Genomic DNA, 17135 nt, shown 5'->3' on the forward strand with positions numbered 1-17135 from the left:
TATCTTCTCCTCCCCTCTCCTTTCTATGGTGAAGTGAGTACAGAGGCAGACATTGATCCTGAATCTATCTTTACAAAAAAAACTAAGTGTTAAGTAAAAAATAGATGATTAGCTGTTCAGGAGTCTTATGGCTTGGGGGTAGAAGCTGTTAAGAAGCCTTTTGGACCTAGACTTGGCACTCCGGTACCGCTTGCCGTGCGGTAGCAGAGAGAACAGTCTATGACTAGGGTGGCTGGAGTCTTTGACAATGTTTAGGGCCTTCCTCTGACACCGCCTGGTATAGAGGTCCTGGATGGCAGGAAGCTTGGACCCAGTGCCTTGCGGTCGGAGGGTTACATAAGTACTACTGAGTGTGAGAATGAACAGGGCATATCTTGTACTATGGGTGCATCCCAAATTGCACCCTATTTCCTATATAGTGCACTACTTTTGACCAGGGCCCTTTTGCGATGCCATTTGGTAGCAGCCTATGTCACATGAAGTGAAATCGTACGTTCAAGCGGTTTGTCTCACCTGCTCTTTCTCTCTCCTCTCTTTCAGTGGCGTCCATTCCTGCCAGGTCTGAAGTATGAGGTCATTGATTCTGCCTACATCTCTCTCTACACAGGTAAGCTGGGTTTGTTGTTTTTTGGTTGGCTCTGGCCGTAATGGTCTGGCTAGAATTTTCCCTTAGGCACATACTGTATCTACCTAATGGCGAAAGAACGAGTCTTGCTGCTTTCATTGTAGTTGTGGTATACACACACACACACACACAGTTCCCTGGGGTTGATTAGGGTGATAGAGGTAGACGGGAGCACATATGCTATTCCAGGCTGCACTGCCCTGTTGTTTCACAGCAGACAGGAAGGCAGACCTAAGGAACAAAGTGCAGTCCCCTAGCTCTGGACCAATGGACTAGACATACTATATCAGGGAGTCTTGTGATTCATGGTTGTGTCAATCATTTTGTAACAACCTTAACCCAACCTTGAAAGTGCAGTCCCCTAGCTCTGGACCAATGGACTAGAAATACTATATCAGGGAGTCTTGTGATTCATGGTTGTGTCAATCATTTTGTAACAACCTTAACCCAACCTTGAAAGTGCAGTCCCCTAGCTCTGGACCAATGGACTAGAAATACTATATCAGGGAGTCTTGTCATTCATGGTTGTGTCAATCATTTTGTAACAACCTTAACCCAACCTTGCAAGAGGATTGACTCCCGAGTGGCGCAGTTCGAATCCAGGCTCTGTCGTAGCCGGCCGTGACCGGGAGACCCATGGGGCGGCACACAATTGGCCCAGGGTAGGGGAGGGAATGGCCGGCAGGGATGTAGCTCAGTTGATAGAGCATGGCGTTTGCAACGCCAGGGTTGTGGGTTTGATTCCCAGGGGGGGCCAGTATAAAAAAAATAATGCATGCACTCACTAACTGTAAGTCGCTCTGGATAAGAGCGTCTGCTAAATGACTAAAATGTAAATGATTGGAGCTCTGGTGTAACGGCTCAGGTGTTGGAATGACAGTCACTGGTTCCGGATTTTTAATCCCGGTCCAGGCTACGCCCAAATTGCTGCCATATTGTTGATGTCATTCACCCTGCCTTTCATAAACTTATGAGGCTCAAGCTCAAAGAAACATATTTTTTTGTAGGGACACAGGGAAACACAACACTGACCCCTTTGTTACCATAGAGACCAGGGTGACCACCATAGACATAGACACAGGAGAAATGCTCGACAATATTACGTATAATCTTTATGGTGATGTTATGGATGGCCAGAGAGATGGCAAGAATCTAAGCTATGATCTATTCAACGAGGTCACTCTCTATTTCCATCTCTTTATCTTTCTTTTCTTTCCGCCATCCTTTCATTTCTACACTGCTATAATTTTGAGACATACTGGAGGAGTGGATTTAATCTCTCGTAAACATTCAATAATGGAAACATGGCCTGCGTCCCCAAAGGCACCCTCTTCCCTATATAGTGCACTACTATTGACCAGAGCCCTATTGGCCCTAGGCAAAATTTGTGCACTATTTGGGACGCAGACATATATTCATTGAATCTGTTGCATCACAATTTTCCAAAAGATTCTCTATCATGGACACACACAACTGCAGTTTTTCACCTATGGTTAAGTTTGACTGACTTAGTCAGAAACACAGCTTTTTTGAAAATTGTCACTTTCCATTGGATCACAATTTTCCAATGTCTTACTTGACATATTCCTCTTCAAATAAAATAAAATTGTATTGGTTGCGTACACGTTTTGCAGATGTTATCACTTATGTTCCTAGCTCCAACAGTGCAGTAATACCGAACAATACAAAACAATACACGCAAATATACCCAAAAATATAAAGAAAGGAATTAAGAAACATGGAAATAATACATTCACATTTACATTTACGTAATTTAGCAGACGCTCTTATCCAGAGCGACTTACAAATTGGTGCATTCACCTTATAGGCAGTGGGATAACCACTTTATAGTATGTTTTATTATTTTATTTTCTTTGGTGTGGGGTAAGGGGGGGTAGAAGGATTACTTTATCCTATCCCAGGTATTCCTTAAAGAGGTGGGGTTTCAAGTGTCTCCGGAAGGTGGTGAGTGATTCCGCTGTCCTGGCGTCGTGAGGGAGCTTGTTCCACCATTGGGGTGCCAGAGCAGCGAACAGTTTTGACTGGGCTGAGCGGAAACTGTGCTTCCGCAGAGGTAGGGGGGCCAGCAGGCCAGAGGTGGATGAACGCAATGCCCTCGTTTGGGTGTAGGGACTGATCAGAGCCTGAAGATACGGAGGTGCCATTCCCCTCACAGCTCCGTAGGCAAGCACCATGGTCTTGTAGCAGATGCAAGCTTCAACTGGAAGCCAGTGGAGTGTGCGGACGAGCGGGGTGACGTGAGAGAACTTGAGAAGGTTGAACACCAGACGGGCTGCGGCATGCTGGGTGAGTTGTAGGGGTTTAATGGCACAGGCAGGGAGCCCAGCCAACAGCGAGTTGCAGTAATCCAGACGGGAGATGACAAGTGCCTGGATTAGGACCTGTGCCGCTTCCTGTGTAAGGCAGGGTCGTACTCTCCGAATGTTGTAGAGCATGAACCTACAGGATCGGGTCACCGCCTTGATGTTAGCGGAGAACGACAGGGTGTTGTCCAGGGTCACGCCAAGGCTCTTAGCACTCTGGGAGGAGGACACAACGGAGTTGTCAACCGTGATGGCGAGATCATAGAACGGGCAGTCCTTCCCCGGGAGGAAGAGCAGCTCCGTCTTGCAGAGGTTCAGCTTGAGGTGGTGATCCGTCATCCACACTGATATGTCTGCCAGACATGCATAGATGCGATTCGCCACCTGGTTATCAGAAGGGGGAAAGGAGAAGATTAGTTGTGTGTCGTCTGCGTAGCAATGATAGGAGAGGCCATGTGAGGATATGACAGAGCCAAGTGACTTGGTGTATAGCGAGAATAGGAGAGGGCCTAGAACTGAGCCCTGGGGGACACCAGTGGTGAGAGCACGTGGTGCGGAGACAGATTCTCGCCACGCCACTTGGTAGGAGCGACCTGTCAGTTAGGACACAATCCAAATCCCCCGGTCAAACCCGGACGACGCCGCCCTATGGGACTCCCTGTCACCGCCGGTTGTGACACAGCCTGGGATTGAACCCGGGTCTGTAGTGACGCCTCAAGCACTGCGATGCAATACCTTAGACCGCTGTGCCACTCAGGAGGCCACCATGTGCCTTTTACTGAGGAGTGGCTTCCGTCTGGCCACTACCATAAAGGCCTGATTGGTGGACCGCTGCAGAGGTGGTTGTCCTTCTGGAAGGTTCTCCATCTCCACAGAGGAACTCTGGAGCTCTGTCAGAGTGACCAGCAGATTCTTGGTCACCTCCCTGACCAAGGCCCTTCTAACCCGATTGCTCAGTTTGGCCGGGCGACCAGCTCTAGGAAGAGTCTTGGTGGTTCCAAACTTCTTCTATTTAAGAAAGATGGAGGCCACTGTGTTCTTGGGGACCTTCAATGCTGCAGACATTGTTTGGTATCCTTCCCCAGATCTCTGCCGCAACACAATCCTGTCTCGGAGCTCTACGACAATTCCTTCAACCTCATGGCTTGGTTTTTGCTCTGACATGCACTGTCTACTGTGGGACCTTATATAGACAGGTGTGTGTCTTTACAAATCATGTCCAATCAATTGAATTTACCACAGGTGGACTCCAATCATCTCAAAGATGATCAATGAAAACAGGATGCACCTGAGCTCAATTTCGAGTCTCATAGCAAAGGGCCTGAATACTTATGTAAATAAAAAAGGTTTTTCTGTTGTAATTTATTTTTCATAAATATGTTTTCGCTTTGTCATTATGGGGTATTGTGTGTAGATTAATGAGGGGAAAAATAATTTTAGAATAAGGTTGTAACGTAACACATTGTGGAATACGTCAAGGGGTCTGAATACTTTCCGAATGCACTGTATATGTATATGATGGTGTGCATAGACATTATGGACAGTATCTAAATAGAAAAGGTGTGTACAGCAGTAGTTATATGGGATGAGCCTTAACTAGAATAGAGTAGCATTAGAAGCATTTCGCTACACCCGCAATAACATCTGCTAAATATGTGTATGTCACCAATACAATGTGATTTGATTTGAGTATATACATGACCAGTGTTCAATGACTATGTACATAGGGCAGCAGTCTCTAAGGTAAAGGGTTGAGTAGCCGGCCAGTAACAGTGACTAAAGTTCAGGCCAGGGTACTGGGCGGAGGCCGGCTAGTGGTGACTTTTTAACAGTCTGATGGTCTGGAGATGGACGCTGTTTCTCAGTCTCTCGGTCCCAGCTTTGATGCACCTGTACTCTCCGCCTTCTAGATGGTAGTGGGGGGGGGAACAGGCCGTGGCTCAGGTTGCTGAGGTCCTTGATGATCTGTTTGGCCTTCCTGTGGCACCGTAGATGTCCTGGAGGGCAGGCAGTGTGCCCCCGGTGATGCGTTGGTCTGACCGCACCACCCTCTGGAGAGCCCTGTGGTTGCGGATGATGCAGTCACCTAGCGGTTTTATGGCCCGACAGGATGCTTTCAATGATGCATCTGTAGAAGTTTGTGAGGGTCTTAGGGACCAAGCCAGATTTCTTCAGCCTCCTGAGGTTGAGGAGGTGCTATTGCGCCTTCTTCCCTACACTGTCTGTGTGCTTGGACCATTTCAGGTTGTCAGTGATGGGCACGCCGAGGAACTTGAAGCTTTTCACTCTCTCCGTCGATGTGGATGGGCGCATGCTCCCTCTGCTGTCTCCTGAAGTCCCCGATCAGCTCCTTCGTTTTGTTGACGTTGAGGAAGAGGTTATTTTCCTGGCACCACTCCATCAAGGCCCTCACCTCCTCCATGTAGGCTTGTCTCGTTGTTGTTGGTAATCAGGCCTATCACTGTGGTGTCATCTGCAAACTGGATGATTGAGTTGGAGACGTGCGTGGCCACGCAGTCATGGGTGAACAGGGAGTACAGGAGGGGGCTTAGCATGCACCGTTGTGGGGCCCCGTGTTGAAGATCAGTGTAGGGGAGGTGTTGTTTTCTACCTTCACCACCTGGGGTCCGCACGTCAGAAAGTCCAAAACCCTGTTGGCTGAGCTGTAGTCGATGAACATTATTGTTACATACAATGAGGGAAAAAAGTATTTGATCCCCTGCTGATTTTGGACGTTTGCCCACTGACAAAGACATGATCAGTCTATAAGTTTAATGGTAGGTTTATTTGAACAGTGAGAGACAGAATAACAACCAAAAAATCAAGAAAAACGCATGTCAAAAATGTTGTAAATTGATTTGCATTTTAATAAGGGAAATAAGTATTTGACCCCTCTGCAAAACATGACTTTGCAGATCTTCTCCAAGTCATTAAGGTTTCGAGGCTGACGTTTGGCAACTCGAACCTTCAGCTCCCTCCACAGATTTTCTATGGGATTAAGGTTTGGATACTGGCTAGGCCACTCCAGGTCCTTAATGTGCTTCTTCTTGAGCCACTCCTTTGTTGCCTTGGCTGTGTGTTTTGGGTCATTGTCATGCTGGAATACCCATCCACGACCCATTTTCAATGCCCTGGCTGAGGGAAGGAGGTTCTCACCCAAGATTTGACGGTACATGGCCCCGTCCATCGTCCCTTTGATGCCGGGAAGTTGTCCTGTCCCCTTAATAGAAAAACACCTGTTTGACGGTGGGGATGGTGTTCTTGGGGTCATAGGCAGCATTCCTCCTCCTCCAAACACGGCGAGTTGAGTTGATGCCAAAGAGCTCCATTTTGGTCTCATCTGACCACAACACTTTCACCCAGTTCTCCTCTGAATCATTCAGATGTTCATTGGCAAACTTCAGACGGGCCTGTATATGTGCTTTCTTGAGCAGGGGGACCTTGCGGCGCTGCAGGATTTCAGTCCTTCACGGCGTAGTGTGTTACCAATTCTTTTTTTGGTGACTATGGTCCCAGCTGCCTTGAGATCATTGACAAGATCCTCCCGTGTAGTTCTGGGCTGATTCCTCACCGTTCACATGATCATTGCAACTCCACGAGGTGAGATCTTGCATGAAGCCACAGGCAGAGGGAGATCAACAGTTATTTTTTGTTTCTTCCATTTGCGAATAATCGCACCAACTGTTGTCACCTTCTCATCAAGCTGCTTGGCGATGGTCTTGTAGCCCATTCCAGCCTTGTGCAGGTCTACAATCTTTGCCCTGACATCCTTTGTGAGCTCTTTGGTCTTGGCCATGGTGGAGAGTTTGGAATCTGATTGATTGATTGCTTCTGTGGACAGGTGTGTTTTATACAGATAACAAGCTGAGATTAGGAGCACTCCCTTTAAGAGTGTGCTTCTAATCTCAGCTCGTTACCTGTATAAAAGACACCTGGGAGCCAGAAATCTTTCTGATTGAGAGGGGGTCAAATACTTATTTCCCTCATTAAAATGCAAATACATTTATAACATTTTTGACATGCGTTTTTCTGGATTTTTTTGTTGTTATTCTGTCTCTCACTGTTCAAATAAACCTACCATTACAATTATAGACTGATCATTTCTTTGTCAGTGGGCAAACGTACAAAATCAGCAGGGGATCAAATATTTTTTTCCCTCAATCTAGGTATTCCTCTTGTCCAGATTTGAAAGGGCAGTGTGCGGTGCGATGGTGATTGCGTCATCTGTGGTATGCAAATTGTAGTGGGTCTAGGGTGTCGGGTAAGGTGGATGTGATATGATCCTTAACTAGCCTCTCAAAGCACTTCATGATGACAGAAGTGAGTGCTAAGGGGCGATAGTCATTTAGTTCAGTTACCTTCGCTTTCTTGGGTACAGGAACAATGGTGGACATCTTGAAACAAGTGGGGACAACAGACTGGGATAGGGACAGATTGAATATGTTCGTAAACACTCCAGCCAGCTGTTCTGGACATGCTCTGAGAACGATGCCATCTGGGCCGGCAGCCTTGTGAGGGTTAACACGCTTAAATGTCTTACTCACTTCCACATACTTGTGTCTGAGCCCTTCACTTTGTATCTGTACTAACCTTTTGCCTGTTTGACTGCCTGACAGAGGGCATAGCTGGACTTTTTGTACACGTCCATGTTCCCAGTAACCTTGCCATGGTTAAATGCAGGGGTTCACCCTATCCATGTTCTAATCGTAACAGTGGGAACAACATCCTCTATGCACTTCCTGATGAGCTCAGTCACTGAGTCAGTGTATACGTCAATGTTATTCTCAGAGGCAACCCGGAACATATCCCAGTCCACGTGATCAAAACATTCTTGAAGCATAGATTCCGATTGGTCAGACCATCGTGAAGTCCCATGTGGCTCAGTTGATAGAGCATGGCGCTTGAAACGCCAGGGTTGTGGGTTCGATTTCCACGGGGGACCAGTATGAAAATGTATGCCCTCTGGATAAGAGCGTCTGCTAAATGATGTAAACAGTCCTTATCACGGGTACTTCCTGATTAAGTTTCTTCCTATAGGAAGGAAGGAGCAGATTAGAGGCGTGATCTGATTTGGCCGTCCCAGAAGGGGGAGTAGCAATTGTCAATAATTCTTAATGAGCGAGTAGCACAGGTGATGTGTTGATAAAACTTTTCCTCAGATTTGTATTATTAAAGTCCCAAGCTACGATAAATGCGGCCTTAGGATATGCGGTTTCCAGTTTCCAATGTAGTTCCTTGAGCGACGTCGCAGTCGGTGTCTGTTTTAGGGGGAATATACACGGCCGTGACGATGAACGAAGATAATTCTCTCTGGAGATAATGCGGTCGCCGTTTGATAGTGAGTTATTTCATATTGGGAGAACAAAAGGACTTGAGTTCCTGTACGTTACCACAATCACACCATGAGTAGCTAATCATGAAACATACACCTCTGCCTTTCTTTTTCCCGGAGTTACTTCTTCCTGTCCCCATGATATACGGAGAACCCTGCTGGCCGTATGGACGGGGACAGTATATCCGGAGTGAGCCATGATTCCGTGAAACAGAGTATGTTACAGTCCCTTGGCCCCCTTAGAAGCATCGAGCGTCACCATGGATGTCCAAAGTTTTCCAATACCTTAATTTTAAGACAGGCATTTGAAACTTAACACCCCGTATGAAAACACTTTATTCCAGCGCTGTAACGGAAGGTCGATGAATCTATGATCTCAAGATCATTAACGATAACTAACAAGTTTCATATCACTGGGTCTCAGAGGCAGATTGTTGCCTAGCAACTGTTCGCTTGGCAACCATGATGTAAGAGGCTGGCATCCTGTTAATCCTCTCCATTCTGACCGCTCCATCAAATAAGTGATAAGGGAAGTGTGTGTGCATGTGTGCGTGTGTGCGTGTCGTTGGTGCAAACTTAATGAAGTGCCCTACTGATTTTTTGCACTTATACCTCACTGCTTCTTCTTGGCTCAGGAAGGGCCCAGCTGTTACAGTATGCAGCGCACACACACACACACACACACACACACACTGAAGTCACTCTCCGGCTCTGAAACTGATGCTCAACTCAATGTGAACTCTCTCTTGCCAAGCCTTTCTCATCCAGCTCTATCCCTCAGTCCAAACTCACACACACACACACACACACTCCCTGAACCTGCCCTTCAGCACATGGCGCCAAGAGCAGGTGAAACAAGCAGGAGGTGGGGGGACACCTGCCAGCTTTTTGCATTTATTCAATCAAGCTAATCCTTTACCAACAGCTACCCTTCATTGGGTCTCTCCCTCTCTCTCTCTCTCTCACACACACACACACACTTTCTCTTACTTTCTCCCCCGAGAAAATGCTTCATACAGTACCCCTCTGCTTTACCCACAATCCTGTGGGGGGGAAAAAACGACTTGGGCTGCCCTGTTAATTATAAAGCATTCCTCCTATCAGGTCTTGCTACTGACACTCTATAAATCACTGGCACTTGCCCCTTCCTGCCCCACCATTGATTGGTGTAAGTATACCCTCTCGTCTCACCTCTCTTCTCTTCTCCTCTCGTCCATCTCTCCTTTCCTTTCCTCGTCCTGCATCTCCTTGCCTTGACTTGCCTCATTTCGTTTTGTATCGTCTCTTCTCTTCTCCCCTCTCGTCTTCTTGTCAACCCAACACCTTGTCGAGATCCAAGGTTGCTATAATGACAATACCCAGTGATGTAATGGGCAATCGAGATAAGACAAACAACCACTGATTATAAACAAAAGCGTATTACATTTTTAGAACTGTATTGTTTGCATTTTGATTGCATTTTAATGTAGGCCCAGAGGTGGGTAGAGTAGCCAAAAATTGTACTCAAGTAAAAGTACTGTTACTTCAGAATAATATGACTCAAGTAAAAGTAAAAAGTAGTCATCCAAATAATTACTTGAGTAAGAGTAAAAAAGTACTTGGTGAAAAAACTACTCAAGTACTGAGTAACTGTTGAGTAACGTCTGATTTATTTTTTAACACAAGACAACAATCAGACAGACAAAAATACAAAATAATCATCTTTAATGAATTACAAAATAGCTTAAATTAAAATAATTCAGGTAAATTCAAGTATAAATTTTAAAAAAAAATAACAGATAAAAAATAAATAAGCAGTGACTCCGCTGTCCTGGCGTCGTGAGGGAGCTTGTTCCACCATTGGGGTGCCAGAGCAGCGAACAGTTTTGACTGGGCTGAGCGGGAGCTATGCTTCCGCAGAGGAAGGGGAGCCAGCAGGCCAGAGGTGGATGAACGCAATGTCCTCGTTTGGGTGTAGGGACTGATCAGAGCCTGAAGGTACAGAGGTGCCGTTCCCCTCACTGCTCCATAGGCAAGCACCATGGTCTTGTAGCGGATGCGAGCTTCAACTGGAAGCCAGTGGAGTGTGCGGAGGAGGGGGGTGACGTGAGAGAACTTGGGAAGGTTGAACACCAGACGGGCTGCGGCATTCTGGATGAGTTGTAGGGGTTTAATGGCACAGGCAGGGAGCCCAGCCAACAGCGAGTTGCAGTAGTCCAGACGGGAGATGACAAGTGCCTGGACCAGGACCTGCGCCGCTTCCTGTGTAAGGCAGGGTCGCACTCTCCGAATGTTGTAGAGCATGAACCTGCAGGAGCGGGTCACCGCCTTGATGTTGGCGGAGAACGACAGGGTGTTGTCCAGGGTCACGCCTAGGCTCTTCGCACTCTGGGAGGAGGACACAGCGGAGTTGTCAACCGTGATGGCGAGATCATGGAACGGGCAGTCCTTCCCCGGGAGGAAGAGCAGCTCCGTCTTGCCAGGGTTCAGCTTGATACCCTAGATGCAGTCGCACCCCTAAAAACAAAAAACATTTGTCACAAGAAACTAGCTCCCTGGTATACAGAAAATACCCGAGCCCTGAAGCAAGCCTCCAGAAAATTGGAACGGAAATGGCGCTCCACCAAACTGGAAGTTTGAACAGTGCAAATTACGGACTTCTCTTTGAATTTGCGTATTTCTCCAAAGCTCAGCTGTCCTGTGTCTGCACAAAACTTCCAGGACCTTGGATCAATGGAGACACTCAAGTTTTTTAATCTTATATTTCTTGACACATTCATGAAAATAGTCATGGCTGCATACTGGACCCTATTCCAACTAAACTACTGAAAGAGCTAATTCCTGTGCTTGGCCCTCCTATGTTGAACATAATAATTGTCTCCCTATCCACCAGATGTGTACCACACTTACTAAAAGTGGCAGTAATAAAGCCTCTCTTGAAAAAGTCAAACCTTGACCCAGAAAATGTAAAAAACCTTTGGCCTATATCAAATCTCCCATTCCTCTCAAACATTTTAGAAAAAGCTGTTGTGCAGCAACTCACTGCCTTCTTGAAGACAAAAAATGTATACGAAACACTTCAGTCTGGGTTTAGACCCAGAGGACACATCATAGCACTGAGACTGCACTCGTGAAGGTGGTAAAGGACCTTTTAATGGCGTCAGACCAAGGCTCTGCATCTGTCCTCGTGCTCCTAGACCTTAGTGCTGCTTTTGACACCATCGATCACCACATTATTTTGGAGAGATTGGAAACCTTAATTGGTCTACACGGACAAGTTCTTGCCTGGTTTAGATCTTATCTGTCGGAAAGATATCAGTTTGTCTCTGTGGTTGGTTTGTCCTCTGACAAATCAATTGTACGTTTCGGTGTTCCTCAAGGTTCCATTTTAGGACCACTATTGTTTTAACTATATATTTTACCTCTTGGTGATGTCATTCGGAAACATAATGTAAACTTTCATTGCTATGCGGATGACACACAGCTGTACATTTCGATGAAACATGGTGAAGCCCCAAAATTGCCTACCCTGGAAGCCTGTGTTTCAGACATAAGGAAGTGGATGGCGGCACATTTTTTACTTTTAAATTCGGATAAAACAGAGATGCTAGTTCTAGGTCCCAAGAATCAAAGAGATATTCTGTTGGATCTGACAATTAATCTTGAATGTTGTACAGTCGTCTCAAATAAAAAACTGTGAAGGACCTCGGCGTTACTCTGGACACGAACTTATCAAGAATATTTCAAGGACAGCTTTTTTCAATCTTCGTAACATTGCAAAACTCTGAAACATGTTGTCCAGAAATGATGCAGAAAAGCAAATACATTATTTTGTCACTTCTAGATTAGACTATTGCAATGCTCTACTCTCCGGCTACCCGGATAAAGCACTAAATAAACTTTGTTTAGTGCTAAACACGGCTGCTAGAATCTTGATTAGAACCTAAATATTTGATCATATTACTCCAGTGCTAGCCTCTGGCTTCCTGTTAACCTACAAAGCATTACATGGGCTTGCTCCTACCTATCTCTCCGATTTGGTCCTGCCGTACATACCTACACGTACGCTACAGTCACAAGACGCAAGCCTCCTTATTGTCCCTAGAATTTCTAAGCAAACAGCTGGAGTCATGGCTTTCTCCTATAGAGGTCCAGTTTTATGGAATGGTCTGCCTATAAATGTGAGAGACGCAGACTTGATCTCGACCTTTAAGTCTTTAATGAAGACTAATCTCTTCAGTAGGTCCTATGATTGAGTGTAGTCTGGCCCAGGGGTGCGAAGGTGAACGGAAAGGCACTGGAACGACAAACCGCCCTTGCTGTCTCTGCCTGGCCGGTTCCTGTCTCTCCATTGAGATTCTCTGCCTCTGACCGTATTACGGGGGCTGAGTTACTGGCTTACTGGTGCTTTCCATGCCATCCCTAGGAGATCTCCGTCACTTGAGTGGGTTGAGTCACTGACGTGATCTTCCTGTCCGGTTTGTCGCCCCCTCGGGCTCGTGCAGTGGAGGAGATCTTTGTGGGCTATACTCAGCCTTGTCTCAGGGTAGTAGGTTGGTGGTCTGTTGATATCCCTCTGGTGGTGTGGGGGCTGTGCTTTGGGTGGGGTTATATACTACCTGGTTGGCCCTGTCCGGGGGTATCATCGGACGGGGCCACAGTGTCTCCCGACCTCCACTATCTCAGCCTCCAGTATTTATGCTGCAATAGTCTATGTGCCAGGGGGCTAGGGTCAGTCTGTTATATCTGGTGTTATTCTCCTGTCTTATCCGGTGTCCTGTGTGAATTTAAGTATGCTCCTTCTAATTCTCTCTCTCTCCCTCCCCTTCCGGAGGACCTGAGCCCTAGGACCATGCCTCAGGACTACCTGGTCTGATGACTCCTTGCTGTCCCCAGTCCATCTGGTCGTGCTGCTGCTCCAATTTCCACTCTTCTGCCTGCGGCTATGGAACCCTGACCTGTTCACCGGACGTGCTACCTTGTCCCAGACCTGCTGTTTTCAACTCTCTTTCTCTACCGCACCTGCTTTTTCAACCCGGCTATGAAAAGCCAAGTGACATTTACTCCTGATGTACTGACCTGTTGCAACCTCTACAACCACTGTGATTATTATTTGACCCTGCTGGTCATCTATGAATGTTTGAACATCTTGGAGAAAAATCTGGCCTTAATGGCCATGTTTAATCTCCACCCGGCACAGCCAGAAGGGGACTGGCCACCCCTCAGAGCCTGGTTCCTCTCTAGGTTTCTGCCTTTCTAGGGAGTTTTTCCTAGCCACCGTGCTTCTACATCTGCATTGCATTCTGTTTGGGGTTTTAGGCTGGGTTTCTGTATAGCACTTTGTGACATCTGCTGATGTAAAAAGGGCTTTATAAATAATTTGATTGATTGATTGATTCCAGAGGCCGGCCGAGGAGAGGCACTCGAGGCGGCCTGCTGGTTCGACTTAGGAGGCGCATACACCACGCACAGCTTCCGAGTATATTACTCGCTAATGTTCAGTCTTTGGATAACAAAGTTGATGAGCTCAGGGCAAGGATTTCTTTCCAGAGAGACATCAGGGCCTGTAACATAATTTGTTTCACGGAAACATGGCTTTCTCTGGATATTCTGTCGAAATCAGTCCAGCCAGAGGGATTCACAGTTCATCGCACAGACAGAAATAAATATCTATCCGGGAAGCAGAAGGGCGGAGGTGTGTGTTTCATGATTAACGACTCATCGTTTAATTGTAGTAACATACAGGAATTCAAGTCCTTTTGTTCACCTGACCTAGAATACCTGACAATCAAATGCCGACCGTATTATCTCCCAAGACAATTTTCCTCCGTTATAGCCACGGCCGTTTATATCCCCCCTCAAGCCGATACCATGACGGCCCTCAAAGAACTTCACTGGACTTTATGCAATCTGGAAACCACATACAGTATCCTGAGGCTGCATTTTTTGTAGCTGGGGATTTTAACAAAGCAAATTTGAGGACTAGGCTGCCGAAGATCTATCAACATATCGACAGTAGTACTCGCGCTGCTAAAACACTCAACCACTGTTATTCAAACTTCCAGGATGCTTACAAGGCCCTCCCCCGCCCTCCTTTCGGCAAATCTGACCACGACTCCATTTTGCTTCTCCCTTCCTAGAGGCAGAAACTCAAACAGGAAGTACCTGTGCTAAGGACTATTCAACGCTGGTCTGACCAATCGGAATCCACGCTTCAGGATTGTTTTGATCACGCGGACTGGGATATGTTCAGCGTAGTTTGCGGAAATAATTTAGACGAATACACTGATACGGTAACTGAGTTTAGCAGGACATGTATAGGAGATGTCGTACCCACTGTGACTATTAAAACCTACCCTAACCAAAAACCATGGATGGATGGCAGCATTCGAGCGAAACTGAAAGCGCTAACCATGGCAAGCTGACTAGGAATATGGCAGAATACAAACAGTGTAGTTATTCACTCGCAAGGCAATCAAACAAGCAAAATGTCAGTATAGAGACAAAGTGGAGTCGCAATTCAACGGCTCAGATATGAGACGTATGTGGCAGGGTCTACAGACAATCACAGACTACAAAAGGAAAACCAGCCACATCTTGCTTCTTGCTAAACACCTTCTTGGCATGCTTTGAGGATAACACAGTGCCACTGACGCGGCCCGCTACCAAGGACTGTGGGCTCTCCTTCTCCGTGGCCGACGTGAGTAAAACATTTAAACGTGTTAACCCTCGCAAGGCTGCCGGCCCAGACGGCATCCCTAGCCGTGTCCTCAGAGCATGCGCAGACCAGCTGGCTGGTGTGTTTACGGACATATTCAATATCTCCCTATCCCAGTCTGCTGTCCCCACACGCTTCAAGATGGCCACCATTGATCCTGTACCGAAGAAAGCACCGAACTATCGCCCGTAGCACTCACTGTCATCATGAAGTGTTTTGAGAGACTAGTCAAGGATCATATCACCTTTACCTTACCTGCCACCCTAGACCCACTTCAATTTGCTTACCGCCCCAATAGATCCACAGACGATGCAAATCGCCATCACTCTGCACACTGCCCTATCCCATCTGGACAAGAGGAATACCTATGTAAGAATGCTGTTCATTGACTATAGCTCAGCATTCAACACCATAGTACCCTCCAAGCTCATCATTAAGCTCGAGGCCCTGGGTCTGAACCCCGCCCTGTGTATTTGGGTCCTGGACTTCCTGACGGGCTGCCCTCAGGTGGTGAAGGTAGGAAACAACACCTCCACACTGGGGCCCAACAAGGGTGCGTGCTTAGCCCACTCCTGTGCTCCCTGTTCACCCATGACTGCGTGGCCAAGCAAACTCAATCAATCGGCTGTCTCAATCAAGTTTGCAGATTACACAACAGTAGTAGGCTTGATTACCAACAATGACGAGACAGCCTACAGGGAGGAGGTGACGGCTCTGGGAGTGTGGTGCCAGGAAAATAACCTCTCACTCAATGTCAACAAAACAAAGGAGATGATCGTGGACTTCAGGAAACAGCAGAGGGTGCACCCCCCTATCCACATCGATGGGACCGCAGTGGAGAAGGTGGAAAGCTTCAAGTTCCTTGGCATACACATCACTGACAAACTGAAATGGACCACCCACACAGACAGTGTGGTGAAGAAGGCGCAACAGAGCCTCTTCAACCTCAGGATGCTAAAGAAATTTGGCTTGGCACCTAAAACCCTGACAAACTTTTACAGGTGCACAATTGAGAGAATCCTGTCGGGCTGTATCACCGCCTGATACGGCAACTGCACCACCCGCAACCGCAAGGCTCTCCAGAGGGTGGTGCGGTCTGCCCAACGCATTACCGGGGGCAAACTACCCGCCCTCCAGGACACCTACAGCACCTGATGTAACAGGAAGGCCAAAAAGATCATCAAGGACATCAACCATCCGAGCCACTGCCTGTTCACCCCGCTATCATCCAGTAGGCGAGGTCAGTACAGGTACATCAAAGCTGGGACTGAGAGACTGAAAAACAGCTTCTATCTTAAGGCCAAAAGACTGTTAAACAGCCATCACTAGCACATTAGAGGCTGCTGCCTATAATATATGCCATTTAGCAGACACTTTCATCCAAAGCGACTTAGAATCACACGTGCATACATTTTTTGTGTATGGGTGGTCCCGGGGATCAAACCCACTACCTTGGCGTTACAAGCGCCGTGCTCTACCAGCTGAGCTACAGAGGACCACGATAGACATAGACTAGAAATCACTGTGTGACACTCTGGCTCTAGGACTTGTATATGTGAGCCAGGGTGTATCTCATTTGGTGGTGTTGGGGATGGGTGAGTTTCATTTTGTTTGTATTTAGTGGTGATTGGTTAATGACTCCCAATCGGAGGTAACGAGTGTCAGCTGTCGGCTCGTTACCTCCGATTGGGAGTCATTAACCAATCACCACTAAATACAAACAAAATGAAACTCACCCATCCCCAACACCACCAAATGAGATACACCCTGGCTCACATATACAAGTCCTAGAGCCAGAGTGTCACACACTGGCCACTTTAAGAAACGGAACACTAGCCACTTTAATCATGTTTACATATCTTGCATTACTCATCTCATATGTATATACTATATTTTTTACTATTCTACTGTATCTTAGTCCATGCTGCTCTGACAACGCTCGTCCATATATGTACACTACCATTAAAAAGTTTGGGGTCACTTAAAAATGTGCTTGTTTTCGAAAGAAATGTATTTTTTTTGTCCATTAAAATAACATCAAATTGATCAGAAATACAGTGTAGACATTGTTAATGTTGTAAATGGCTATTGTAGCTGGACACTGCTGATTTTTTATTGAATAGCTACATAGGCGTACAGAGGCCCATTATCAGCAAC

At 46.7% G+C, this 17135-nt stretch overlaps 1 protein-coding gene across 1 annotated transcript in view; it reads left to right on the forward strand.

Annotated features, from left to right (window-relative positions):
• b4galnt4a (beta-1,4-N-acetyl-galactosaminyl transferase 4a) overlaps positions 1-17135 on the forward strand; it is a gene marked incomplete at both ends in the record, with an annotated part of 504007 nt that overhangs the window by 449228 nt on the left and 37644 nt on the right. The window contains one exon of the mRNA XM_084168945.1: positions 541-607. Within this exon, the coding sequence (XP_084025071.1) occupies positions 541-607 (67 nt within the window). The remainder of the gene's footprint in view (positions 1-540; positions 608-17135) is intronic.

Source organism: Coregonus lavaretus (genome assembly GCF_964263955.1).
Source record: "Coregonus lavaretus genome assembly, chromosome: 9".
Classification (NCBI taxonomy): domain Eukaryota; kingdom Metazoa; phylum Chordata; class Actinopteri; order Salmoniformes; family Salmonidae; genus Coregonus; species Coregonus lavaretus.